Below are 27696 nucleotides of genomic sequence, written 5' to 3'. Positions count from 1 at the left end.
TTAGATTCTTGGAACACAAAAGTATCCATATGCAAATGCCAGTAATCTGTCATTTTTTATTATCCTTGCACTGAAGTCCAAAATACACCACACAGTTGGGAATCTATTAAAATAACAGAACACTGAATATCGAATGCACACAATGCTTGTATTTTATGTTTACCGAGATGAGGATCTAACTCTAACATAATGACATGCTGAGAAGATGATCCTTCCACCCGAAATACTACCAAGGCATTAAAGAAAACAGTAACTCACGGGTACTTGCTATCTTCATTCAATGGCTTCCAATATCAGTTAGGGCTTAGGTTAAATGCTGAAGTCAGAATTATGCTAGTTTTACATGATAAAACACACTGACTTGACAACAATAAAACATCTGTCTGAATGCTTTTAATGAGAAATCCCCGCTTGACTTCCATGACTAAAGTCATGTTACTGCTGTACCAAGCATCCTCCTCTAATCATAAAGGCCTGCTTCATGCCAAATGTCAACTAAAAAATCTACCATCTCCTGCAAGTCTCAAAAGTTTGATGTCATATAACAATCAGAAAATCCTACATATAAAATTCATATCAGACTCAGCATGTAAACATATGATACCTAGAAAGTAACGAGTTCAAAGAGTAATAGCAGAGAACTTACAGATAGTGGGATTGGTTGTGGGAAAGGTTGATTGGTCGAAAGTAAATCATCATAAGTCATGCACCAGCTACAAGGAAGAACCAAGAACAGAACAGCTATGAGGAAACAAAATGGTAAGAAATACAAATTTAAATGTAAAGAATTAAATTGTAGCAACAACATATTAAAATATGTAAAAGATTCATTTACCAACAACAACAGAGAATTTCCAAAAGTCTATACTGATGCAGATTGCCGTTGTATATCCAGAGCTTGTTATACTTCAGCCAATTTCCAAATGTGTCTAGCATTATCTTTATTTTATAAGGGGTAGCATTTACGAACATAATGCTATTGTTGGACAAGAATTAGAAATGGATGCCTTGCTGTCCCTTGACAATGTCATTGTTCTGATTTCAGACTGCCTTGCTGACCTAAGATTACATTCGTACTTTCATATTTGTAGGGGGCACCATATGTACTTGACAAATCTTCTCTACACATACAGAAGACTTTGAGACTTATCCAAATGAGCCATTGAGATAAAATTTGTAAAAAGATGAGAACTATTAATTTTTAAGTATGAGGGGGAACAATTTTTCGCATATTTACACTGATATGCCATGGGAATATTCTTCAAATAAAGTTTTACTAAAACACTAATGTCAACTTCAGTTAAGAAAAAAATTGCCAGACCCATACTTAGTTGTTCTTATAGTATATTAGATTAGATATGCAGAATGATGATATACATAGGTTGTACCAGAGGTCCAAATAAAAGGTTACATCACCTTAACAGATCTAGTCTTTATCTCCATGCATTTATAATGAAACTAACAATTAATTGCACCCATGCACCGAATATGTCATCATCAACCATGTGCCTTGACCTTTTGGATGCATTTAATTATATTTGATGACATTACCAAAACAACCATGCTGAAGTTTAAATTTATATATGTGCACGCACATGGATAAAATTTTAAACGTTTCCAGGGCATAACTAATACCAGAATGAATGGTGGGAGATCTAAATTATTAACTTGTGCATACAACATTTAACAATCAAACTGTAATTTCCTAACTTTCTTAAATTGACCAAGGTAGAGGTCTGTCATGAGGGTTTGGCCTACCTTATATTACAGAAACAAGACATCGATTTGCTAGGAAAAAAAAGAAGAAGAAGATATAGGCACACCAAAAGAATATTATATACAAGTCAGATAATGGTGACATAGTTATAAGCACAAAAATGAAAGTGAGAAGAAAAGTTGACAAAGTTCTATCCTTGTATATAAAGGAAAAGGCTAATATAGATTTGACAAAGGCATTAAACTTTCAAGCATAAATTAGAAGATGAATAATATCATTGTAGTCATTGTAACAACAGTGCAAAGAACAAAATGGAAATATCAAAGAATGCCTAACCTTATTATTGGTTCCCTTGGTGCTCTATGGGATTTATTTGACCGATCACCAACCCAATCTCTTCTCATCTCGTTCCAAGCTATAGCAGCTACAAGATATATAATGAATATTACCCTCAAATAATTTTAAGGGCAGGGTTTTCTATTTTTAAAAGCAATAAGTCAGAGAAAAAGAAACGATATAATTTTAAATGGTCAGATGGTAGAAGCTATAACATGGACCATATAGAAGCATAAATATCTAAAAATCAGGCTCAATAGAATCTTCCTACTTATATACAGATTAATATTTTACAATCATGACATATTATTATTTTTACGTGAATAAACACTTCAGCCTCAGCATGTAACTTAATAAGATATGGACAAAACTACCAAAATAGAGGCCCATGAATCTGCATTTACAATTGCTAGACATCAGAATACCAAATCTGATCCTTGTCTATGCAAATACTAATGATTGAAGTAGCCATTTTTTCCATCTATCAGCAGTACAATACAACATCACTTCAATGCACTTTAATAAGAAATCAAGATTTACAAAGCCCTATTCAACAGTTCAATGTATGAATTCCCCAAGGCAACATCAATAAGAATTTGCAGAACCTACTGAGCAAGAATTTACTTCCATAAGTTTGACATGTAATAAAACAAATTTTAGAAGTTGGATCCAAATAATTCCAAACAGAGATTAAGCATGTAAGAAACAAAATAATCAGATGTCATCCCTGTGTTTTGGATTTGTAAAAGTAGAAGCAACAAAATTTCTACTAGACTGGATATGCTGTAACCATAAATGGAGCAACATGATGAAAAAGAAAATGAAGGGCCTCTTTGGACATCAGAATACCTTCCTTGAGTTACTCCACTTAACCCAACTACCCCAACATTTTTAATTCTTGAATCAATACAACCCTATATTACCTGTAATCGGGTTCAAAATCTGTTGGCTAAACTACATGTATAAGTGTCAGATCCTTTCAATATTTCAGAATTTCTTCTTATGAAGTCCTGCCTAAGTGTCATACCAATATCCATGTCTAAGTATCAAAGTGCAAGGGGTCTGGGTAACATAGACACGGCTTAAGGGTCTAACTTCAAAAGCATGCAACACAAGAGCAAGATGCCCATAAAAGACCTAATATCAATAACCTACAACAAAAACAGCATCTGCACAACTCCTAAAACCCAACGAATAATGAAAATTTGAAGGATAGTATAAGTGTGGAGTGATTGATTAAAACCCTATTTGATTTTGATGAGCTCAAAGCATTTGAGTATATCTTTTGTTTACTAATGAATTTAATTGAGTGTTTCAGTGAAAATCTTGTCTAAGTGTTTCTAGACTTGGTTCAAGATATTTTGGATAAGTTAAGAAGTCAGTTTGAACCAAAGTCTGAGACTCGAGTCGACTCCGGGATATTACGAGTCAATTCCAAGCGTATCAGAATCACTGGCACGGGCTCGAGTCGACTCCGGATCATTACGAGTCGACTCCGACTGAGAACTGACAGACGAACAGAAAGACTCAACTCAAAACCTGTCAGCGAGTCGACTCCTGAAGTGCACGAGTCGACTCCGATGATTACCGAGTCGACTCCGGAGTAGTATGAATCGACTCCAAGGAGTTACAGACAGAAAAGTCAGAGAGCGATTTTCGACCCTGAGATTCGAGTCGACTCCTGTGGAACGCGAGTCGACTCCGATGGTTGGCAGGTCGACTCTCAGTGGTACACAAGGCAAAAGTCAGAGAGCAGTTTTCGGACTCTAAGATCCGAGTCGACTCCCGCAATGCGCGAGTCGACTCCGAGACAGCGCGACCCCAAAAAGACAGAAGACCGAATTATTGTCTCTGGGAGCCGAGTCGACTCCCAGACAGCTCGAGTCGACTCCAAGGCAGCGCTACATCAAAAAGGCAGAAGGCTGTGTTTCGGAAACTGAGAGCCGAGTCGACTCCGGAACAGTTCGAGTCGACTCCAAGACTGGACGAGCCAAAAGACAGAAGATCGGGAGTTCGGGCTCTGAGCGCCGAGTCGACTCCCAGGATTGTCGAGTCGACTCGAGTGGGCCAAGTTGAAAAATTAGCTCCATGGACTTCATGGGATGAGCCGACTCCGAAAATGGCAAGTCAGCTCCAGAAGTTGGCGAGTCGACTCCGGGTTAAGTCGAGTCGACTCCCAGTCGCGGAGGTCACTTTAATTCAAATCCGGAACAGTTGCCGAGCCGACTCCAGAAAAGCATGAGTCGACTCCCGCTACAGCCGAGTCGACTCCAGATCGCGCGAGTCGACTCCGACCCCAACGGACATATTGTCAGGATGTGCAGAGTGTGCAGAACGGGCAGAAAAAGGTGTCTAACGGCTAGTTTCCGTGGGGGATGGCTTAAATAGCCACAGAGGACTGTAGCAAGGCAGAGAAGCACTATTCCACTCAAAGAAATCAAGCATCCTATCTCTGCCAACTGGTTCTCAACAGAAAAGAAGGAAGAGCGCCATTAACTCCATCCAGCTACCTCTTCCCAGCATTTAAAGAAGTCTCCTCCTGCCTTCAAGTGGACCAGACATTCAAGAGGAGACTCACAGTTCAAGAAGCCCTACTCTACTCCAACTCAAACGTGTTTGAGGGCTCTTAACTTCTCTCTAGTTTATATTGCTGTATATCTATTTTTTAGAAGCTCTGTTTTTCTGTTTGTCCTTGTTCTTTCCATCTTGTCTTTGCTTGATTCAATCAGGGGATTGAATCAAGAGTGTAGAGGTTGGTTGGTGAGCCGAGGGTAAAACCAACGTGTAAGGGTTCGATTGTGATCCCGGGAAAACAATCGGGGTGGTTCTAGTCGGTGAGCCTGGGAAAACCGACCGAGTTCGTTGTGAGCTCGTAAAACAACAAGTTGGGTTGTGAGCTTGTAAAACAACCGGCTGTAATCCAAGGGGTTATAGTGAATTCCCAAGTGAGACTTGGGGAGTGGACGTAGGAGCAAGGGTTAGCTCCGAACCACTATAAACATTGTGTTTGTGATTGCTTGTGTCTCTCTCTCTCACTCTCATTTCACTCAGCACATAGCAACTAATTAATCATCTTGCAAAAGTATTAATTAGTCATCCACAAACGTTTTAATTGCAAATTTAATTTAAAACCCAATTCACCCCCCCTCTTGGGTTGTCTATCTGGGCAACAAGTGGTATCAGAGCCTAAACTCTTCTACCCTAAGAGTAAAAGATCAAAATGACAACCCCATTTGGATCTTCCCACATTGAGGGTCAGTCCACCCAAAGACCCCCATTCTTTAATGGATCCGACTACTCATATTGGAAGGCTAGGATGAGAATATTTATCCAAGCCCAAGACTATGAGATGTGGACCATTGTAGTAAATGGACCATACATTCCATCTATCTATGTAGATGGTGTCACTGTACCCAAACTCGAAAAGGATTGGGATGACCATGACATGAGAAAGGCACAACTCAATTCCAAAGCAATGAATGTGCTTTACTGTGCATTAGATAGGAATGAATTCAATAGAGTCTCTACTTGCAATTCTGCAAAAGAGATTTGGGATAGACTTGAAGTGACCCATGAGGGCACGAATCAAGTCAAAGAATCCAAAATAAACATATTGGTTCATAAGTATGAACTATTTAAGATGGATTCTAATGAAACAATCACTTGCATGTTCACTAGATTTACTGACATTGTCAATGGCCTAAAAAGCCTTGGCAAAAACTATACTAACAGTGATCTTGTCAGGAAGATTCTTCGCTGTCTACCAAGGTCATGGGAAGCCAAGGTGACGGCAATCCAAGAAGCCAAGGACTTGAACAAGCTACCACTTGAGGAGCTTCTTGGATCCCTAATGACGCACGAGCTAACAATGAAGCAACACAGCAAAGAAGAGTCCTCCCATAAGAAAAAGGTAATAGCTCTCAAATCTACATCATCTAACAAAGACTTGTCTTGCAGTAGCAGCAGTGAAGAAGAAGATCACGAGGGAGAGGATGATGAGGCTCTTCTCGTACGTAAGTTCAGAAGATTCATCAACCAAAAGAAGTCCTTTCATCAAAGGAGAGGCCCCTCAAATTTCTATCGAAAGGATAAAGGTAAGGAAAGGAAAAATGAGGGGATTGGATGTTATGAGTGCAAGAAGCCGGGACACATCAGAGCTGAGTGTCCTTTACTGAAGAAGGGGAGCAAGTACAAGAAGAAGAAAGCCCTTGTCACCACCCTATCGGACTCCGACACATCATCATCATCATCGGATGAGGAACAAGGAGAAAAGGCCAATTTTTGCTTCATGACCAATGAAAATGAGGTAACATCCGCACCACATTTAGATTTTACTTTCGATGAATTATATGATGCTTTCAATGAATTAATGGATGAATACAAAATAATAAACGTTAAAAACAAAGAATTAAAAGTAACTAACCAAACTCATCTCCGTAAGTATGATTCATTAGTTAAGGATAAAGATGTTCTTATCAAAGAAAATGCAGAACTTAAAACAAGCAACCAAATCTTGATACAAAAGAATAATACCTTAACTAAAGAAAATGAAAGGCTGAACAAAGAAACATTAGAACCCAAAAACAATAAACATATAAATGAGAGTCTCACAAAAGAACTAAATGATCTAAAAGCAGAAAAACAAACACTAACTAAAGAACTTGAAAAATACAAACCCTTGGTTGAAAAATTTACATATAGTTCTGAAAAATTGAATATGATACTTAATAGTCAACGAGCGGTATTCAATAGAGCGGGTTTAGGGTATAAACCTAAACATAAGCAAAAACTTCTTAGTAACTTCTTTGTTAAAGCAGGGGAAAGTAAAACTAAGAAAATAACCTGCTTTTGTTGTGGAACTTTAGGACATAAAGCAAATGTGTGTAATTATAGGAAAGGGAAAACTAAAAGAAAAATTAAGAGGGTTTGGGTTCCAAAAGGAACCAACATTACTAACCATGAAGGACCCAAGAAAACTTGGGTACCTAAGATTATATGATTTGCTTGTGTAGGAGTGTCTTGCAGCCAAGGTCGACAAAAATTGTTGGTACTTGGATAGTGGCTGCTCAAGACACATGACGGGTGACAAGGATCAATTCTTCACCCTTGAAGCTAAGAAGGGAGGTGTTGTGACTTTTGGAGACAATAACCAAGGTCACATCATTGGTATAGGTAAAGTACAAATTACCCCTTCAACTTTTATTGATAATGTTCGATATGTTGATGGTCTTAAGCATAATTTATTAAGCATTAGTCAATTATGTGATAGAGGTTATAATGTTATGTTTAAACCATCACTATGCATCATAACAAACCCAAATGACAATAGTTTAGTTTTTAAAGGAATAAGACGTAGAAATGTGTATGTTGTAGACCTTGAGGATCTTGCCAAACACAACCTATGTTTAGTTGTTAATGAAACTAAGGATAATGATGCTAGTTGGTTATGGCACCGTAAGTTAGGTCATGCAAGCATGGACACCATATCTAAACTAGTTAAAAGAGATTCTGTGATAGGTTTGCCAAAATTAAAGTTTGAAAAGAATAAAATATGTGAAGCATGTCAATTTGGCAAACAATCAAGGAACTCCTTTAAATCTATAAATTGTGTCTCTACCTCTAGACCTCTAGAACTACTACACATGGACCTATTCGGACCAACTAGAACCACAAGTCTAGGTGGAAATAAATATGGTCTAGTTATCGTAGATGATTATTCTAGATATACTTGGGTCATGTTCTTAGGCCATAAGGATCAAGCATTTTCAATTTTCAAGAAATTTCATAAAGAAGTAACAAATGCTAGAGATATTTCAGTAATAGCTATTAAAAGTGACCATAGTACCGAATTTGAAAATCATTTATTTGATGAGTTTTGTAGTAAAAAGGGGATAACACACAATTTTTCTGCACCTAGGACACCACAACAAAATGGAGTTGTGGAGAGGAAAAATAGAACTCTAGAGGAAATGGCTAGAACTATGTTGTGTGAAAGTAACCTCCCTAAGTACTTTTGGGGAGAAGCCGTCAATACTTCTTGTCATATATTAAATAGAGTTTTATTAAGACTCATCATAAAGAAAACACCTTATGAACTTTGGAAAAACAGAAAACCAAAAGTGAACTATTTTCATATTTTTGGATGTAGGTGTTTTGTTCATAATAATGAGAAAGATAATCTAGGAAAATTTGACTCTAAATCTGATGAGGGTATATTCTTGGGGTACTCCACAACTAGTAAAGCCTATAGAATCTTTAATAAAAGAACCCTAGTTATAGAAGAATCCATACATGTTGTTTTTGATGATTTTAGTGATATCTCTTCTAGCAAGAGAGTTAATTTTGATGATGATGGTGAAATTCTTGAAGAGAAGATAGATGAGATGACATTACAAGATGATAATCAAAAATTAATTGGAAATGCATCATCAAGCCAAGAGGCTATTATGGATCATAGGCTGACTAAGGCTTGGAGGTTTGCTCACGGGCATCCTAAGGAATTAATTCTAGATGATCCATCTCAACTTGTTAGGACTAGAGCATCTCTTAGGAACTTAAACAATCATCTAGCTTTCGTTTCACATTTTGAGCCCAAACACATAGAAGAAGCTGAAAAAGATGTAAATTGGATAAATGCAATGCAAGAAGAATTAAACCAATTTACTAGAAACAAAGTATGGAATCTAGTTGAAAGACCTACTGAATATTCAATTATAGGTACCAAATGGATTTATAAAAATAAACTTGATGAAAATGGAATTGTAATAAGGAATAAGGCTAGACTAGTAGCAAAGGGTTATAATCAAGAAGAAGGTATAGATTTTGATGAAACCTTTGCTCCTGTAGCTAGACTTGAGGCAATTAGACTTTTACTAGCATTTGCATGCTCTAAGGACTTCAAATTATTTCAAATGGATGTAAAAAGTGCATTCTTAAATGGGTATATTAATGAGGAGGTATATGTAGAACAACCTCCTGGTTTTGAAAATCATCAATACCCTAATCATGTATATAAATTGAACAAGGCACTTTATGTTTGAAACAAGCACCTAGAGCATGGTATGAGAGGCTTAGCAAATTCCTATTAGAACATGAGTTTTCTAGGGGTAGTGTAGATACAACATTGTTTCTAAAGAAGAAAAACAAAGATATGTTGTTAGTGCAGATTTATGTTGATGATATTATTTTCGGTGCTACTAACAATCGCCTCTGCGAAGAATTTGCTGACTTGATGCAGAGTGAATTTGAAATGAGCATGATGGGAGAGCTGAATTATTTCCTCGAGCTTCAAATCAAACAATCTGAAGAAGGCATCTTCATCAATCAAGATAAATACATCAAGGAGATGCTTAAGAAGTTTGATATGGAGGGGAACAAGTCAATCAGCACCCCCATGAGCTCATCATGCAAATTAGACCAAGATGAATCAGGTAAATCTGTAGATCAGAAACTATATAGAGGTATGATAGGATCTTTATTGTATCTTACTGCAAGTAGACCTGATATCATGTTTAGTGTTTGCATGAGTGCTAGATATCAGTCTAATCCTAAGGAATCTCATCTAATTGCAGTCAAGAGAATCTTTAAATACCTAATAGGAACAAAGAATATAGGGTTATGGTATTCTAAAGAATCTAGCCTAAACTTAATAGGATACACAGATTCAGACTTTGCTGGATGTAAACTTGATAGAAAAAGCACCAGCGGGTCATGTCAATTCCTAGGAGAAAACTTAATCTCATGGTTTAGCAAGAAACAAAACTCGGTTGCATTATCTACTGCTGAAGCTGAATATGTTGCAGCCGGGAGTTGTTGTGCTCAAATCTTGTGGATCAAACAACAATTGGAAGACTATGGCATTAAACAAGATAAAATTCCCATTAATTGTGATAATACAAGTGCCATTAACCTAACTAAAAATCCAATTCAGCATTCAAGAACTAAACATATTGAGAAAGACATCACTTCATAAGAGATCATGTACTGAATGGTGATGTGACACTTCAATTTGTTTGCACTGATGATCAATTAGCTGACATTTTTACAAAACCCTTAAGTGAAGAGAGATTTAGTGTGCTTAGGAGGGGATTGGGAGTGATTGATCCATCCTAGTGGTATTTTCCACTAGTTCATTGATTTTGATGATTAGATTGTGGCTAATTTAGAGTTTCTTTACAATGATCATCAAATCAGATCATAACTTAGTGATTTTCCCTCATTCGGCACGAATATAGCATGATTTTTAGGTGCGTGCCAGAGTTCGAGACGACTCGAGCAAGTTTCAGAGTCGGCTCGTAACGGGAAGTCGACTCGCATACAGTCGGGAGTCGACTCGAGGTCAATAGGCGCATAAGGAGAGTCGACTCGCGCATACTTTGGAGTCGACTCGAGGTCGAGTCGACTCGCGACTCAGAGAAGTCGACTCGCAGTCGGGATCCGATTTTTTAACCCTAACTTCATCGTTTACTCAACACTTCTATTCACCGCCGCCACTGTTCACAAGCCCTAGAGCCGACTCCTAGAGCGTCTCCGGCCGACCTTAAGATTTTTTCCGTCCATCTTCCTCGCTTCTTTAGGTTCCTTCCTCTTCCATAGGTCAAAATGCCTCGTAAAGCCGTTGTCCGGAAGAGACCCCAACCCGCGACCGGTGCCGAGCGGCGTTCCAAGGCTCGGAACGATCCCGCGAGGCCACAACCTCCGGCTCGTTCCCCGCCGAGGGAGGTTCCCTCGAGGCCGTGCGCCGGGAAGGCGGTCTCCACCGGAAGATACGTCGATTTCGACTATCTCTCCCGGGAGAGCTTTACTATAGGAGAGAGACTGCGGGCCCAGGGCTTAGAGTATTTTTGTTCCCTAGATCTCCCCACATACCCTGGCCTAGTTAGGGAGTTCTACGGTACTGTACATAGGGGCGATGGGGGTATCGAGGGCACGGTAGCCGGTGTCCCATTGTTCATTTCGGAGGATATCATTGCTCAGGTCCTCCATCTTCCACAAGTAGGGGTGGCTCCCACACACCCCGAGGATAGGACTGAGGCCCTTACGACCATTCTAGGACATCCACCTCAGTCCCCCTTAGATGAGGTGTCCGCTAGCTCACTTTCAGTTGAGATGCGGCTCCTCTTGAGTATCATCTCTAGGTCCCTCTTCCCGAAGACTGGCCGCTTCGATTTTGTATCTGAGAGAGACCTAGCTCTTATGTTCTACATCCTCCAGGACACCCCAATCAACTTTCCCAAGATGATATATAGATACCTATGTGAGCCACTAGATAGACCTAGGCTCACCCTCCCCTATGGCATGATGTTCACTCTTCTGTTTAGGGAGGCTGAGATTCCCATTCCTGAGGGAGAACCCTCTCGCGCATTGCGATGGACAGATCGCATGCGTCCGGGAACCCTACACAGGATGGGGTTTCGGAAGGTCGAGAGAACCTGGGTTAGGAAATCATCCACCTCCACACATACCACCAGACATTCCCCCAGTCCTGACCCAGACTCAGACTATCCTACCTTTCCTCCACCTCTGCTCCCACCACCTCTGCCGGACCCTCCTCCTCAGCTCCACCTACTCAGCCCATGGAGGTCCGGATCTCTCCTGAGCAGCTCCGGGAGTTGCGGCAGGAGATAGTTAGAGATCTCCGGGACGACCTGCTTAGGGAGCTCCGAGGTACAGTGACTGCTCCCTCTCCTGCACCTTCTTCAGCGTTGGTCCCTTCCCTGTCAGCCGTGACTGAGATGACGGCCCATGTGCGGGAAGAGATCTACAACGTCAGGAGCTTGATTCAGGCCCAGTTCTCCAGTATGAGCGATGTCACGAGCACCACTCGGAAGATGCGCGATGACATGCGACACGACATGGGAACCACTACCCAGGGGGCCGAGCGCTTGGCGAATGTGCTCATCGCCAAGCTTGACACACTTCAGCAGTCGGTGACCGAGCTCGATACGACACATAGCAGGGCCACCTCGGCCATTATCCGACAGCTCGAGCACGTCACCAATGCAGTCACACTACTTGCAGAGCGCATGCCCCGGGGAGCCGCATCCTCCTCGAGGAAGCCTTAGATATCTTTTTGTATTTTGACATGTATTCTTTTTGCTTTACTTATTGTATTCACAAATGTATTTACATACACATCAATACAATGAGCAGACATATTCTCTTCAATTTTGTGCAATTTGCTCTCTAAATGATTGAGTGTTATACTCACTTTCTTTTTGATACGATGACAAAAAGGGGGAGAAATATTTAATAGATATGTAAATGGAATCAACATAAAAGAAATCAAAAATTAAAACATAATTTGTTCTTAGTGGATTTGGTACCTCGAGGCTCATTATCTCTCTGTTGGGGCTCCTAATGGAGTAATCTCCAGAATCTATTCAAGGGATATTCGAAGATTAGTTGAATCCTACTCAAGAACAAATTGACAGATTTTTCCTCTAAAAACCAAAAATTTCAGTTCAAAAACTTCAATGCATTAAAAGGAAATTCAGAGAATCAAAACAAAGTAGAATGCATATGTTGAGGGGGAGAATCTGAATTTTTAAGAAAGTCAAATCATTAAATATATATAAGCCAAACAATTGAGTGCATGACATGAAGGCTTATATAATTCCAAATGAAAGGGGGATCTTTAACTCCAAAATTTATTGTTTCACACCTTTCAAGTTTGGATAAATTAAAAAACCAGACACTTGAATTCATTTATAGATTTCATTTCCTTGTTTATTGAGCAATTCACTTTACATATACTCAATGTTTTGTCATCATCAAAAAGGGGGAGATTGTGGAGTGATTGATTAAAACCCTATTTGATTTTGATGAGCTCAAAGCATTTAAGTATATCTTTTGTTTACTAATGAATTCAATTGAGTGTTTCAGTGAAAATCTTGTCTAAGTGTTTCTAGACTTGGTTCAAGATATTTTGGATAAGTTAAAAAGTCAGTTTGAACCAAAGTCTGAGACTCGAGTCGACTCCGGGATATTACGAGTCGATTCCAAGCGTATCAGAATCACTGGCACGGGCTCGAGTCGACTCCGGATCATTACGAGTCGACTCCGACTGAGAACTGACAGACGAACAGAAAGACTCAACTCAAAACCTGTCAGCGAGTCGACTCCTGAAATGCGCGAGTCGACTCCGATGATTACCGAGTCGACTCCGGAGTAGTATGAGTCGACTCCAAGGAGTTACAGACAGAAAAGTCAGAGAGCGATTTTCGACCCTGAGATTCGAGTCGACTCCTGTGGAACGCGAGTCGACTCCGATGGTTGGCAGGTCGACTCTCAGTGGTACACAAGGCAGAAGTCAGAGAGCAGTTTTCGGACTCTGAGATCCGAGTCGACTCCCGCAATGCGCGAGTCGACTCCGAGACAGCGCGATCCCAAAAAGACAGAAGACCGAATTATTGTCTCTGGGAGCCGAGTCGACTCCCAGACAGCTCGAGTCGACTCCAAGGCAGCGCTACATCAAAAAGGCAGAAGGCTGTGTTTCGGAAACTGAGAGACGAGTCGACTCCGGAACAGTTCGAGTCGACTCCAAGACTGGACGAGCCAAAAGACAGAAGATCGGAAGTTCGGGCTCTGAGCGCCGAGTCGACTCCCAGGATTGTCGAGTCGACTCGAGTGGGCCAAGTTGAAAAATTAGCTCCATGGACCTCATGGGATGAGCCGACTCCGAAAATGGCAAGTCAGCTCCAGAAGTTGGCGAGTCGACTCCGGGTTAAGTCGAGTCGACTCCCAGTCGCGGAGGTCACTTTAATTCAAATCCGGAACAGTTGCCGAGCCGACTCCAGAAAAGCATGAGTCGACTCCCGCTACAGCCGAGTCGACTCCAGATCGCGCGAGTCGACTCCGACCCCAACGGACATATTGTCAGGATGTGCAGAGTGTGCAGAATGGGCAGAAAAAGGTGTCTAACGGCTAGTTTCCGTGGGGGATGGCTTAAATAGCCACAGAGGACTGTAGCAAGGCAGAGAAGCACTATTCCACTCAAAGAAATCAAGCATCCTATCTCTGCCAACTGGTTTTCAACAGAAAAGAAGGAAGAGCGCCATTAACTCCATCCAGCTACCTCTTCCCAGCATTTAAAGAAGTCTCCTCCTGCCTTCAAGTGGACCAGACATTCAAGAGGAGACTCACAGTTCAAGAAGCCCTACTCTACTCCAACTCAAACGTGTTTGAGGGCTCTTAACTTCTCTCTAGTTTATATTGCTGTATATCTATTTTTTAGAAGCTCTGTTTTTCTGTTTGTCCTTGTTCTTTCCATCTTGTCTTTGCTTGATTCAATCAGGGGATTGAATCAAGAGTGTAGAGGTTGATTGGTGAGCCGAGGGTAAAACCAACGTGTAAGGGTTCGATTGTGATCCCGGGAAAACAATCGGGGTGGTTCTAGTCGGTGAGCCTGGGAAAACCGACCGAGTTCGTTATGAGCTCGTAAAACAACAAGTTGGGTTGTGAGCTTGTAAAACAACCGGCTGTAATCCAAGGGGTTATAGTGAATTCCCAAGTGAGACTTGGGGAGTGGACGTAGGAGCAAGGGTTAGCTCCGAACCACTATAAACATTGTGTTTGTGATTGCTTGTGTCTCTCTCTCTCACTCTCATTTCACTCACAGCACATAGCAACTAATTAATCATCTTGCAAAAGTATTAATTAGTCATCCACAAACGTTTTAATTGCAAATTTAATTTAAAACCCAATTCACCCCCCCTCTTGGGTTGTCTATCTGGGCAACAATAAGATTCAAAAGAATCAGGCACTGCTTCACTCTTTTACTGGGAATTGCTCTAAAGTTTAACAGAACTAAACAGTGAAGCAGCAGGTGAGTATTTGATAAAAGCTATTGTTATAAATGTCAAGATCAAAAGATGGCATTTTCAATATAATAAGAGAGATCAACCTTGGTTGATAAATGAACCGTTGTTGGTGTTTTCCTCCACAACATTGCTGTCTTCATTGACGGTAGTGGGACCAGAAGAATTGTGTGTCTCAACGGAGTAAGATATGCTAACATTATTCTCCATTACCTCTGGACTTGTTGACCATTGCCTTCTCTTTTGCCTAGATGATTGACCAGAATTCTTCTTTTGGGGTGTCCTCAATGTTCTATCTGGTATTGGTTGAGGTTTAGATAGACCTCCAACACAGCAACTGCTCTGTACAAAGATTTAAGAAATGACAGATGCTCCACAAGTGAACCGCTCATGAGCACAGTACTAAAAGTGTAACTTAAACTAGACAACTAATAGATAGTTGTAGTTCAGTTGCCTAAGTAGAACAAATATTTGCAAAGAAAGATAAATATAACACTAATGCAATTTAATCAAGCCATGAAAGTTGCCTACCCCATATAAGCTAAGAGAGAGTCACTTCAATAAGATAATCCATTAGCATGACAAAATGCCCATCTGAATAGCAGATATAGATGCTTTTCACGCTTATTGTCAATGTAGAGTAGCAGATTCTTCTACCTGCTCAAATGGAGTCTGCATCAAAGACTTATCAGAACAGTATCTTGGGATCATAGGTATGTTTTCAATCTTATATAAGAGTACCACAGAAACAGATATAAAGATATCTTCCATATTGGTAGGGGTTATAGTCAATATAAGGAGACACTGATACAATTACTTTATACAATATAAGAAACACCCAAAAGAAACTTCAACCTCGCAATTAATAGAAATTCCTATAATGAGAACTACTGAATCAACTACAGGAAGAATCTCTACTATGCCTCTGCACTGACTTAGTTCATCAACATCATTAAAGATTGTTGCCAGATCCTAACTTCAAAAAGGAACTATGATGGAGTAAAATATGAATATAGAAGAATATCTGGAGGGGAACCATTACAAACATGACAGTGCAACATGTAGTCAAGCATTAACAATAACCAGAATGTCAAAAACTCATCAGTACAACGGTTTCAAGTTTTGACCCAAACAGTTTCACCCGAAAATGGATTGGTTTCATCCAAGATCAAACTGAAACTAACCCCTAGTTTTGGATTTCAGTCGAGTTTCAGTAGCTTTGGTTAGTTTTGATGAGAATTGACTAAGACTAGCCATGGATGATTTCTTAATGCTTTGTTTTGATGTGTATTATTATTTTGGGATTATTTCTTTATTTCTTCCAGTATATAAGCTACATTCTCAATTTTTATCAATTATTTCTTTTCCTTGGGTTAAAAAGGTGATTGATAATCAAATATAGCCCTCGATGGGCCAGCATCTCCAAAAGGCCCATATTGTAATGAAAAAAACTAAATAGTAACATCTTTTTTTTTTAAATAAAATAATTATAGTATTCTACAACTACATGTTTTACAGTCAACCCTACAAATAATGAGGAGAAAATCAAAATTCATTATATTTTTTAATTCTATTTAAAAGAAATGATGAAGATGACTTGAATGCACTGGGCATCATCGAAAAGCTTCATAGTTGCTAATATAAAAAATTTTCAAACAATCGAGGTTCAAGAAGTAAATGATATGATATTTCGTAATACATAAACCCATATACTTCAGAAATTTTACTTATATCCAATACTAATTTCAGCCTAAAACTGTTGATACTACATAATTAAAGAATCTATATATAACAAAGTCGTCTAACTGCTGTGTGATAGTTTTTCATGACTTCTTCTATTTTTCTTTTCTTTTTGATGTTTTTCTGATTTTTATGACCAACTCTGATTCTTTGCTGAAAATGCCAAAACTGAAACTATACAAGCCTGACCAAAATCGAAACAAAAAAATGTGTTTCGAACCTTAGTATGAAAATAATACTAATTAAGAACTGAAACCATGCAAAAAAGTTGCCAACGGATTGATTCCGTAGTTCAACAAAAGTAGATTCTTCAGTCATTCATTCCATCAGTCCACTCAGAATTACTTTAGAAAAGCCTAAGATGTTCCTAAATCTATTTTAAGTACCTCATTCCCAACAAAAGTTTTCTTTAATGTCCTTTTCCTTTTCTTAAAATACCTCTTTACACATTCATCTCTTCTACACATTTGACAGATATCCAAAATCCTCTATTGTGAGAGGTTGGATCACTTTTAAACAGTGCCTGCTTTGCTCTTCCATGAACATGAAAATATCACCTCACTCTCTTTTCCATTATTCTATCAATGAGGCTTAACCTTGTCCTGGTATATTCATTTCTACTTTCAAATCCTAAATTTTCAACAATAGACCTCTAAATTATCATTTGTGGTGTGGCATTTCCTAAGGTTGCATCCTATAGATTATTCATAATTCTAACAGCAAACAGTATATATAGTTTGATTATTGTCACAATCAACTGCTGTATTGATTTATTAAATGATCACACTATGAATTTGCATATTCTAGATTACCTCTGTCTCCAAATTGATTGGGACCCCCCAATTCCAGTTATCCTAACTCCAATTATTTGGTTCAACTAAATATTACACCCTTATCCGCCCCACTTGTCATCATCTGTAATTCTAATCTAGCATTTTCCAAGTTTTTATCTTAAAAAGCCAATATCATATCAATGAAGACTATAATACAAAATGAGGCTCAAATATTAGCAGCCAGTTCATTTATAACAAGCATTAAGAAATAAACAGCTTAATGCTGATGGGTGCTATAGACAGACAGACAAACACACAAACACATGCGATGCACACATGCGCGCACACACACACAGAGAAAGAGAGAGAGGGGGGGCGAGGAGGCCTCACTACCTTGGGTTGTCCTACTACCTCCATCAATGCTTAAACCCTCAAATATATCTTGGTTTATGTCTTAAGCCTGGCTAAAACTAGTCCTGCTGACCTTTTGCATCAGTTATAGATACACACACACACAAAGAAAGAGGGAAAGATGGCCTCACTACCATGTGTCAGCCTACTACCTCCATCAATTCTTAAATCCTCTATCCTATGTTGGTGCATGTCTTAAGCCCGACTCAAAATAGTCCTGACTTTTTCCACTCAGGATGTATCACACATACACCTTAACATACCAACGTTATTTCCCACAACTTACAGATAAGCACCCACTTGATTGCCTAAGATACCAAATCACATATCATTTCCAACCAAGATACGCTATACCATATCGGACCGAACAGTATGGGGCATACTGTACCGTACCGATACCGAACCGGTATGCGGTATGGGAGGCGTACTAACACTCAGTATGCCGAGCAAGCCCCCATATTGGGCATACCGACACAGTAACAGAGTGGCACCGGTATGGGGCCGAGTACCGAGATGGCATACCTTGTTTCCAACTTCATTGGTGTTCTATAAAATTTTCCCAAGTCACACAAGCATCAGATGATAACGACACTTTATAATCAAATCTCAACTTCACCCACCTAGGATTAACTTTGTTGGATATTCTATTTAAGTTACATAGGAAATATATTGTATATCAACTATCAAGACTTCACAATTCTTACATACTGGTTGGTATACTTACTACCTTGGTTAATGTATTGCATTTATTTGTGTACACATGTATACATTTTTGGGCTACCACCTAGTTTATGGAATGCATGCTTGCTTTCCTTTCCAAGCTCTTTGCCCAAAAATTATAAAATCTCAGCCATCCCGGCCAGCTGTCATCATCTCTGGCCACCACCAAAATTGACCAGATGTCAAAGTATCAATTTGCTCATCCAATTGTTCTATCATTGCCCAAGAAGTAGGAGCACACTTCAATCCAACGACCTACCGATAAAAGATGCTGGATATGGTCAGTGGAGGCAAACCTACTTTCTTTGACCTGGTTTGTCTTCTTATTCAGGTGGGCCCTCATCCTTCGCCTCTCTTTTTAGGCAGTCCTTTTCGTTCTCTCCCTCTGGAACTAGCGTAGCTTCTGTTTTGCATTTTCCTCTGATCTGGTTGATAGAGTTGAAACTAGGAGTCAGAGACATCAGCAAGATGATGGTTGCTGGGGGTCTGTCAGATGATCAAATTGATCTTGTAATCCTCGGTCCATCCCCTTTCTATCCTGCGGGTCTCATATCAACCTGAGGTATGGATTCTTGCCAAACTTTTGTCCAAGGACTGCCCTGTTACTATTGAACTAGTAGTCTAGGACTGTTTTGTTAATTTTCTCTTGTCAGAACTCCCTTAAACCTGATCTGGAGACTTCTCCTGCACAGTGGCATGTCTAGCTGAATTTTGTGCCCTAGAATTTCTTAAATTGTAGGAACAGACACCTCAACCTTGACTCAGCAGCCTATCACTGGACATGTAAGCTTTGTGAAACTATCTCATGTCTTTTCTCCTCCCAAAATTTGTTCAGTTCAGTCTACCTTGACTTAGCGTTCATCTGTGATTTGTAAATCAAAGAACATCAAAATTGTTATGGTGAAATTTATTTGATCTTATACTGTTGGATTTACTATCAAGACATGACAGCTATGTATTTGCACTGATAATTTTGCAGTCCTTTTTTCTTTTGAATACCCTGTCTGAATTCTTTTTTTTAGCCTTGTTGCTTTCATTTGTGGTACCTTGTGCTTTATTTATTTTACACCCAAGGGCGTTATAATTGCTTGCTTCTTGCTCCATATCCAACTCATAGATCTATACCTTATTGATGTATTGGAGGCTTTGCCATGAAGATTAGAAAGGACCTTCCAACTATTATATTCAAGATTTGTGATCTTGGTACCAAACTACATACTGGTGCGAGACCAAAATGGTACGGTATGAATATCGTACCACATTGTACAAAAACATACCCATGCAACTAATATAATAAGTTTTGTGAGTTCATTTTTAATGGTTAAAGGTAATATATATTTTAATTTTTTATGTTACATGCCTAAAAAGTGGTGTGGATATATGCTACATGTTAAGTTAACTAAGTATAATATTAAAAACATAAAATACTTATATCAAAGATTGGAAGTGTAACATACATGCATGATGCATCTATTCAACTCCAAGTCGAGCGTCAAAAGAAATAATGTCAAAATACAACATTCTGACCTGATTTCTCCATATCTTTTTAAAATTTTTGCCTAATTATGGGACGTCAAAGAAACAAGAAAATGAAAGAAAAATACCTAGACCGAACCTCTTGCTCACCTTCCACTATCTATCTCTCTTTATCCTCTTTTACCTTGAAATAGAGGGGAAAAAATGCACCAAGACATTTCTCCCCAATAATTGAGGCCTCAAACCAGTAAAGGGCCTATATTGGTGAAACCACTCAGAACTGAGCAGTTTGGCCCGATAAGGATCGATTCAAACCAATATGAGCACAAACCCATATCAAGTACAGTACAATACCAACCAAACTAAGTGATTCAATCCAGTATTATATTAAAAAAAGGACGGCCTAGTGCACAAAGCTTCTGCTACTGTGGAATATTGGGAGGGTCTGATATATGTAGCCTTACACTAATTTGTAGAGAGCCTATTTTTGTGTTTTCACTCTGCGACCTCTAGATCACAATGGAGCAACCTTACCATTGTGCTCACACTCGATCTGGTACTGTATACCTTGGTTATATTTGGGCCATCTTTATAAAGCTTCACCTTCATGTCAATGACTACTTTGATGGCACAAATCCTAAACCTTTTGTCAAATGTGATCATAAGACTATAAGAGAGTTGCATTCAATAAAATAATCATGTCATCCCTTAATTTTTACCTGCATGCCATAAATTTGCCTCATAATTACATTGTTGTCAAAGTTCATGGAAATAGGGAGCTACCTTTGTTCAAGCTATTAAGCGCCCATGCCAATGCTTGCTCCAAGATATACACAATAGTTAAAGGAATCTAAAAGGTCTGGGAGTCATGTCTCAAATTCTAGTCAATATTTCAGCATTTAATCCAAGTAGAAATAGTATAATTCTACTTGATTATTAATAGCCATGTTAAATATATGATTTATATTATGCTTTCCGGTTTGCAATACGGAAACAATCTCTTTGCATTTTGGGGTAAGGCTACATACATCTAACCCTCCCCAAACCCTGTAATGGCAGAAGCTTTGTGCACGGAGACCTTGCACTTTTTTTATCCCACCAATTGATCTCTATGGTTACAATTTAAGCCTCCATCTCACCAAATTGTTGCATTAAATAAGTGTTCGGTACTAATATTATATGTGATTTGTCTCAAGTTAAGCATCAATCTAAAAAAATCTAGTTTTGATGGTTCAAAATTTTTCACAACTCCTATAACCCTGTTCATTGTAATTGGGCTAATGCTTGTTGGTTCCCTTTATTATAGCTAGTTTTATTACTAATCAAACTAAATTCATATTAATTTTTATATCTTTTATTTGAATATTTCTATCATCACTAGATTTAAGGTTTTAAGATGAAAAAAAGGGAAGAAATAGTATGATGTAGGATTAAGTTTAAAATGGCTTCAAATTAGATATCTAAAAAATCTCAAAAAAAATATTAATACAAATAATTTATGATCATGAGTATATATACAAATGTATATAGTGATGCATGACATATTGTTTCTAATGCATCATAATGAAGAAAAAAAAAAGTTGCTTAAGAGCTAAAACCAATATAGTATTATCAAGAGATTCATTTGTTTTCATTTCTTTTTTGCTACTTTTCCTTTTCATTAAGAAAATGCTAACATCCTTTTGAGAATCACTCTCACTTTTTCCTAACAGAATTTTAAAATTTAATTATGACTAGACAGAGATAGACATAGTTGGCTATTAAGAGTACCAAATAAGGTCAACTATTAAATATTTGCTTGGGTGGCTTTGCCATTTGCTGCTATCTCCTTAAGAGACATAATTCAAAGTTGCAATTATATTTATAACAGATAAACTTGTGAAACTACAGCATACTTGGAAATCAGGCATACTACTTAGATAGTGCTAAGCAACTACTAGAGTTTTTTTGAGCATCTTCGCACTTCTTATAAAAAGCAAAGGTGGAAAAAAATGAGATAAAAACAAACAGACAAACTCATACTTTGCATAAATTTTAGCTCAAACATACTATTTCATTTTCAATTCTATACAATAAAAAACTATAGAACATGTATCACCTTCTCATTTGGATATAAAAATCATTATTTGAATTATCATGTCATGTTCTGAAAATATAGCATCAGGTTATTATTAATTAAACCCTGGAATACCTATATAATACGTCACTATCTAAAATCAGCCTTGGTAGTAGTATCTCCCCTCCGCTTGGAGGAGATTCTCAGCCCAAGTTTTGGGTAGTGCATAATCTACTTTAGGTGGGTCTTCCTTCCCTTTCTCTAAAGGAAAAACCTACAGCACAGGGAGCCAGTCCATGCTGGTGCATGTTTGACTGCCATGCACTCACAGGGAGCCATTCTGTTTTCCACGAACCCTGGTACATGGATGGGCATGTGACCAAAATGACATTGTTACCTACCCTCTCAACCCATGATTGTGGGCACGAGATAGTAGTTTAATCCTTGGCTTACACTAAAACCTAGAAAGCCAATTGGCGAGCACGAAATCCTACAAAATTAAGTTAATACAGCGAAGTAGAATATTGTAAATCCTATACGATATTCGGTTATATGCAATTAGGTCCATATTTGATACCATTAGAACTATTGAAGCTCTGTTTTCCTTCCCTTGAAAATTTACAGCTCAGGACACAATAATCTAATAGAAATTTTGCAATGCCACAAACAAAATTACTCTCAAATTTGCAATCTCAATGTATAATACTCACGAATAACATCCCCAGTTTTAAACTTTACATTATGAATACTCCATATTAATTACAAATTGATTCTTATTAAAATGAATTTCCAGTCAAAATCAAACAAGATGCTCCCTAATCAGTCAGGTCTGCAATAACAAGGTTCAATTCACTACCCCAATCATCAGAGCATCATCATTTCACTGGTTACAGCACCACTTTCTGATTTCAGAAACTCCATTGATCACCTTTACAAAATATGTAACCTACTTAAACTCCGATAAACTAGCCAAAGTACATAACATACATATGCTCAATATCCAAGCTCAATACTTTTCTCCCAAATGGCAACAAGGATTCATCAAGAAACAGATAAACCAACTAAAAGGTACTATAAGAAAACAACGAATGATGAGACCTGTTCATCCTAATCCTAATCCAAATACAAGATACTATACGTTCAATCATACATCCAAAGTAGAACTTAGTTTAAAAATTATTCGGCATCACTGTTGAACACTGATAAAAATTAGATAAACAACAACAACAGAATCGAATTTATAATATTAAAAGAAAAGCCTAAAAAAGGGCAGCAAATCAATCGTAACTGAATCGCATCAACCCCAAGTCGAAATCATCACCAACAATAAGCAATTGGGAGAGACCCAGAGAACAGGCCAAAAGGATCCATCGATCTAATTGAATTCGAACCAGTAACAGGAACACTGAGGACAAGTTAGACCTTTTTCGAGATCGGCTAAGGATCGATTTGTTAAACTCTGATGAGAAATTCGTTATTTCTTTCTTCAAATGGAGGAATCGAACTGGGAATTTCGAATTGGATGAAACGATTTCTCGACAGGGGAAAGAAGAGGAGGAGGAGAAAAAAGAGTCCATACCTGGGGTGTGCGATGGCGGACCTCCTTTAACCTTCGGCCTTCGGGAAGAAAAGGAATAACGCGAGCGAAGGGAAGAGACTTATAGCACTTCCTTGTTGAGTAAAATGTTGCGGGGCCCAGACCCGGCCCGAAGGGAATAGAAGGTCCTCCATCGCCATGTGTCATGAAACTATTGGTTATTCTACGACGACGAGCATATTTTACCAATAATATCTCGCCATATGGCAGAGACATGCCTGTGTACCATAATTGGGCTCTGTACCATTTCCTTCCGAGAAGAGGATATTGGTGGGGTCAGGTGGTCCGGCCGGGTCTAAGCCAGGAGTTGGTAGCGTACAATGGTTGGCGAGGTATCAAAATCTAAAGTAACAGCTAGTTTTTTTTTTAAATTATTTTTTAATATATATTAAAGTGGGTGTTTCGTAGTATTTGATTACAAGTACGTCGAATAAAAATAAAAAACAACAAACTGCAGAGTGCTCTTCACAACTTCTCCTCTTCGACCCATAGAATACTTTTGGAGTGATACGCCACATAAAAAGCCACTAAATCTGCGGCTCCATCAGTTTTTGTGGACGTATATCTGGCCTGAAACGCCACACCATCACCCATCATATAGTTAAAAAAAAAATAACAGCTAGTTTACATGTGAATCTCTTGTATAATTATGGCTCAAAGATAATTATATTATTAAAAATTATTAACATAATGATGATTACTGGTAGTAGGGCGAACAAAAATTTATACATCTGAAAAAATTTTGCATCAAAAGATCGATTAGGCATGTTTACTTTATAATAAATCATTTAGGGATCTCTTTTTTTTGGTGAAATTTAGGGATCTTTTCAGTTGTGTCAAAGATATCGTCAGCACATCTTAAAAGTGGTGTCAAGCAAAATTAAATGCATCCATAAGTTGAAATTCATGTTGGGAGTCGGTGGTAGCCCAATTTTTATTCAGTTCATGTGACCTTTTTCACAAGCATGATTACCTCCAACTAAGTGGCTGGTCCAAACTACTGATGCTCAATTGAGAGGATATTTTAGGTAGTTGCAACTACCTCTGAATTTAATAAAATATGGGTGGAGAGCAATTGCTCTGCGGTGGTGGGCAAGCTAAAAGTGGTTTATAGATTATTCAACGTCAGCGTGAACAAAAGTAGCAATTCAAGTAAATTGGGTTAGGCTTGGGGTTAATCCTAACTTGACCAAACCTCATCTTTCAACTTCAAGTCAACCCAACCTGAACAAGGTTCAAATCTTATGTTAAGCTAAGTTGGGGTTGGATAGACTAGTTTCAAGTTGGACTGCGATGGCACAAATATCCAATCAAGTCATATAAATAAGGTAAGATTGGATATTTTTGTTAAGCCAGTATTTATTGCTCGAGATTTTATTTGTTTAAACAATTATATAAGAATATTTTCTAATCAAAACGACTCCATAAGTTAGGAAATGGCCGAGCGATGCTAGCATGTGTTAGGACAAAGATTTACGTGGTTCGGCTAAATACCAAGGAGATTTGACAATAGGCTGCATTACCATTTTTTGTCCCAAAACTTGTCTAATATTAGTATAAGCATGACAAGGTGCAATCTGGCGCTTGTGCACCTTGTTATTTAGGTTTCTTGATCCTGTATAAATATCTAAAATCTACCTAACGAATAACTGATATGAGACTAAACGCACACCCGCATGAGTCCTTACATACTCCCCCGTTTAAGCCTTGACGTCCTCGTCAGGCTAAGAGTTCAAATCCATTCAAATCTAATCACAAATACCACAATCGGCTCGTGGTTAACCCCAATGGATCCGTGCTGCAGTGTTTCCTAATCTACATAGGTTATAGGCTGGGTCCGCTCTGATACCATTTGTAAAAATTCAGGATCTCATCCAAAATGGCTAGCTAGAAGATATTATTTGGGTTCCTTGATTCTGTATAAGTACGCAAGATCTACTCAGCGGATAGCTGATGTGGGACTAAATACACGTCCTGCATGGATCCTCACAACCCCCTCCATCCAATACACACACACACATATATATATATATATATATATATATATATATATATATATATATATATATATATATATATTCTCAAAAATAAATAAATAATAAATAAGATAAAATAAAAGAACAAAAAAAATAAAACAGAGAGCAAGTTCTTGGGCTGCAGCCTGCTTTATGGGCTGAAATCCTGGGCCTGAGTCCCTGTATTCGGCTGCAGTGTCCAAGTGAGCTCGCCCCCAACGAATTCGATGTGTTTTAGGTTGACCACAATCCTCAATTCTTGTGGCTTGCAGGCCTGATCTAACCGATGTAAAATTGGCCCATGGGCTGGTCCATATGCATCCCCAGCCGAAAGGACATGTATTCCGAAAAATAGGGAAAGTAAGATTGTGAAGTCCCGCATCAGCTTATTGAACATTGGGCATTATTTTTAAGAAAGAGAGGTATAGCCTACGCAATGGGGAATAGCTCTCCCAAATATCCCTGATCCTCTTGAAGGTGAAATTTGATCCCAGTCATCTGATACTGCTGCTAATGACTTTACCAGGTTGAAAATTTGGCACCTTATAGTTCACTTTATTCAAATCTTAAGAGTATGAAAACAATGCAAGTACCTTTTCTCAACTAACCAAATTATTTAGGAAAAAGATTCGGGATTATTTGTGTAAGGAACCATGCGGGCGTGTGTTTTGTCCCACATCGGTTATTCGCTGAATAGATCTTGGGTTCTTATATAGGATCAAGAAACCAAAATAATACATTCCGGCTAGTCCTTTTAGGTGAGCTCTTAGTTGTGACAAATTGTATCAGAACGGATCCGATCCATAATCTATGTGGACTAGGGCCATGCCGAGAACATCATGACTTAAATGGGGGAGAGTATGTTATTATTTGCTAGGTAAATCTTGGGTGCTTATATAGGATCAAGGAACTAAAATGATACCTTTTGGCTAGTCATTTTGGATGAGATCCTAAGTTGTTATAAATTGGTTAATAGAAGGTTTGATTCTTTATGAGGTGCGAACCGTTACTCTTAAGATAAAATGGGAGTGTGGCGAACATTCAACAAAAGTCTACCGGCTAATACAACTAAACTGTACTCGAACTATGTCTTATCATGAAGAATTAACCACTTCTTTAATTATTTTTCTAGAAAGTGACAAGCTGCTTGACTTGAGTTATTAGCATATAAATCCACATTAATCTATGCCCTTCAAATTAGCCCTTCAAACTACATCCATAAAGACACAATGTTCAACTAATATAAAGTCACCTTTACAAGCCAACATTATAATTACTTGTATTTGATTTATGCACGCCACTCAGTGATTTGGACATGAGGTTCCCCCAGATGGCTTATGGGATCAAATTGAGCACACCATGATAGATTAGAATCGACTGATGTCGATTGATACAATCCATTTGCACCTCTTAACTAATCAACGTTTTGTTTTAGATTGGAGGTTCAATGTAAGTCATTTCAGCCTGGACCAATCAAATTCACCAGGCACGTCCGATTCCTATTCATCCAATTTCTATTCTAACTGTGGACAAAATCTGCATCTAAATAAGATAATTGTAGGGATCTTAGGATGAGACATGCGGCCTTTGGGACAAGACTGTCGGTAGGATATCCCTAGCATAAGTTTGAAAGGGCAATACTTGTCAGACTGCCTTTATTGAGACCCAACTTTACCACCTCGGATTCTTTACTCACTGGTAGTTCATCATCAACCGGAAGACAGACACGAAAGAGACAGAGATTAGTGAGCGGAAGGATTTTGAACGCCATGGCTGACTTCATTGGAGGGGAGCATAGAGAGAGAGAGGCTGCTTTCTCGCTTGCTTGTACGGCCAATCAATATATTGAGATAGCACCGAAAGTAGTCATCAATGGAATTGGCTTACCAGTGGGTGGGGTCACTTATGATTTCCTTCACAATGTTTCTCTTAAACTATTTCCTTTTGTTCAAGCTAATATGTCCATTTTACTCCACGCTTTGTGATGTCACGACCTTTGTGACATTGCCCAGTTTTCCAATAGCCAATCCATCGACC

The 27696-nt window shown here is 38.6% G+C and overlaps 1 protein-coding gene across 5 annotated transcripts; it reads right to left on the bottom strand.

Annotated features, from left to right (window-relative positions):
- Positions 1-24: 24 nt before the first annotated feature.
- LOC103714135 lies at positions 25-23714 on the bottom strand. 5 transcript variants are annotated; one of them, XM_008801291.4, is made up of 6 exons: positions 23627-23714; positions 15403-15543; positions 14958-15213; positions 2054-2141; positions 647-713; positions 25-514 (listed from the first exon to the last, which is right to left on the bottom strand). In XM_008801291.4, the coding sequence occupies exons 3-6, from the start codon at positions 15079-15081 to the stop codon at positions 461-463; spliced, it is 333 nt and encodes a 110-aa protein (XP_008799513.1). In that variant the 5' UTR covers positions 15082-15213; positions 15403-15543; positions 23627-23714; the 3' UTR covers positions 25-460. The 5 variants fall into 5 exon arrangements, with proteins under 5 accessions (XP_008799513.1, XP_008799512.1, XP_008799510.1 ...); XM_008801290.4 differs by having other exon boundaries at positions 25-558; positions 14958-15208; XM_008801288.4 differs by having other exon boundaries at positions 14958-15208.
- Positions 23715-27696: the final 3982 nt, after the last annotated feature.

This window comes from Phoenix dactylifera, chromosome 2 (genome assembly GCF_009389715.1).
Source record: "Phoenix dactylifera cultivar Barhee BC4 chromosome 2, palm_55x_up_171113_PBpolish2nd_filt_p, whole genome shotgun sequence".
Lineage (NCBI taxonomy): Eukaryota > Viridiplantae > Streptophyta > Magnoliopsida > Arecales > Arecaceae > Phoenix > Phoenix dactylifera.
The sequence above is the reverse complement of the archived record's forward strand: the minus strand, read 5'-3'. Positions and strand labels throughout refer to the sequence as shown.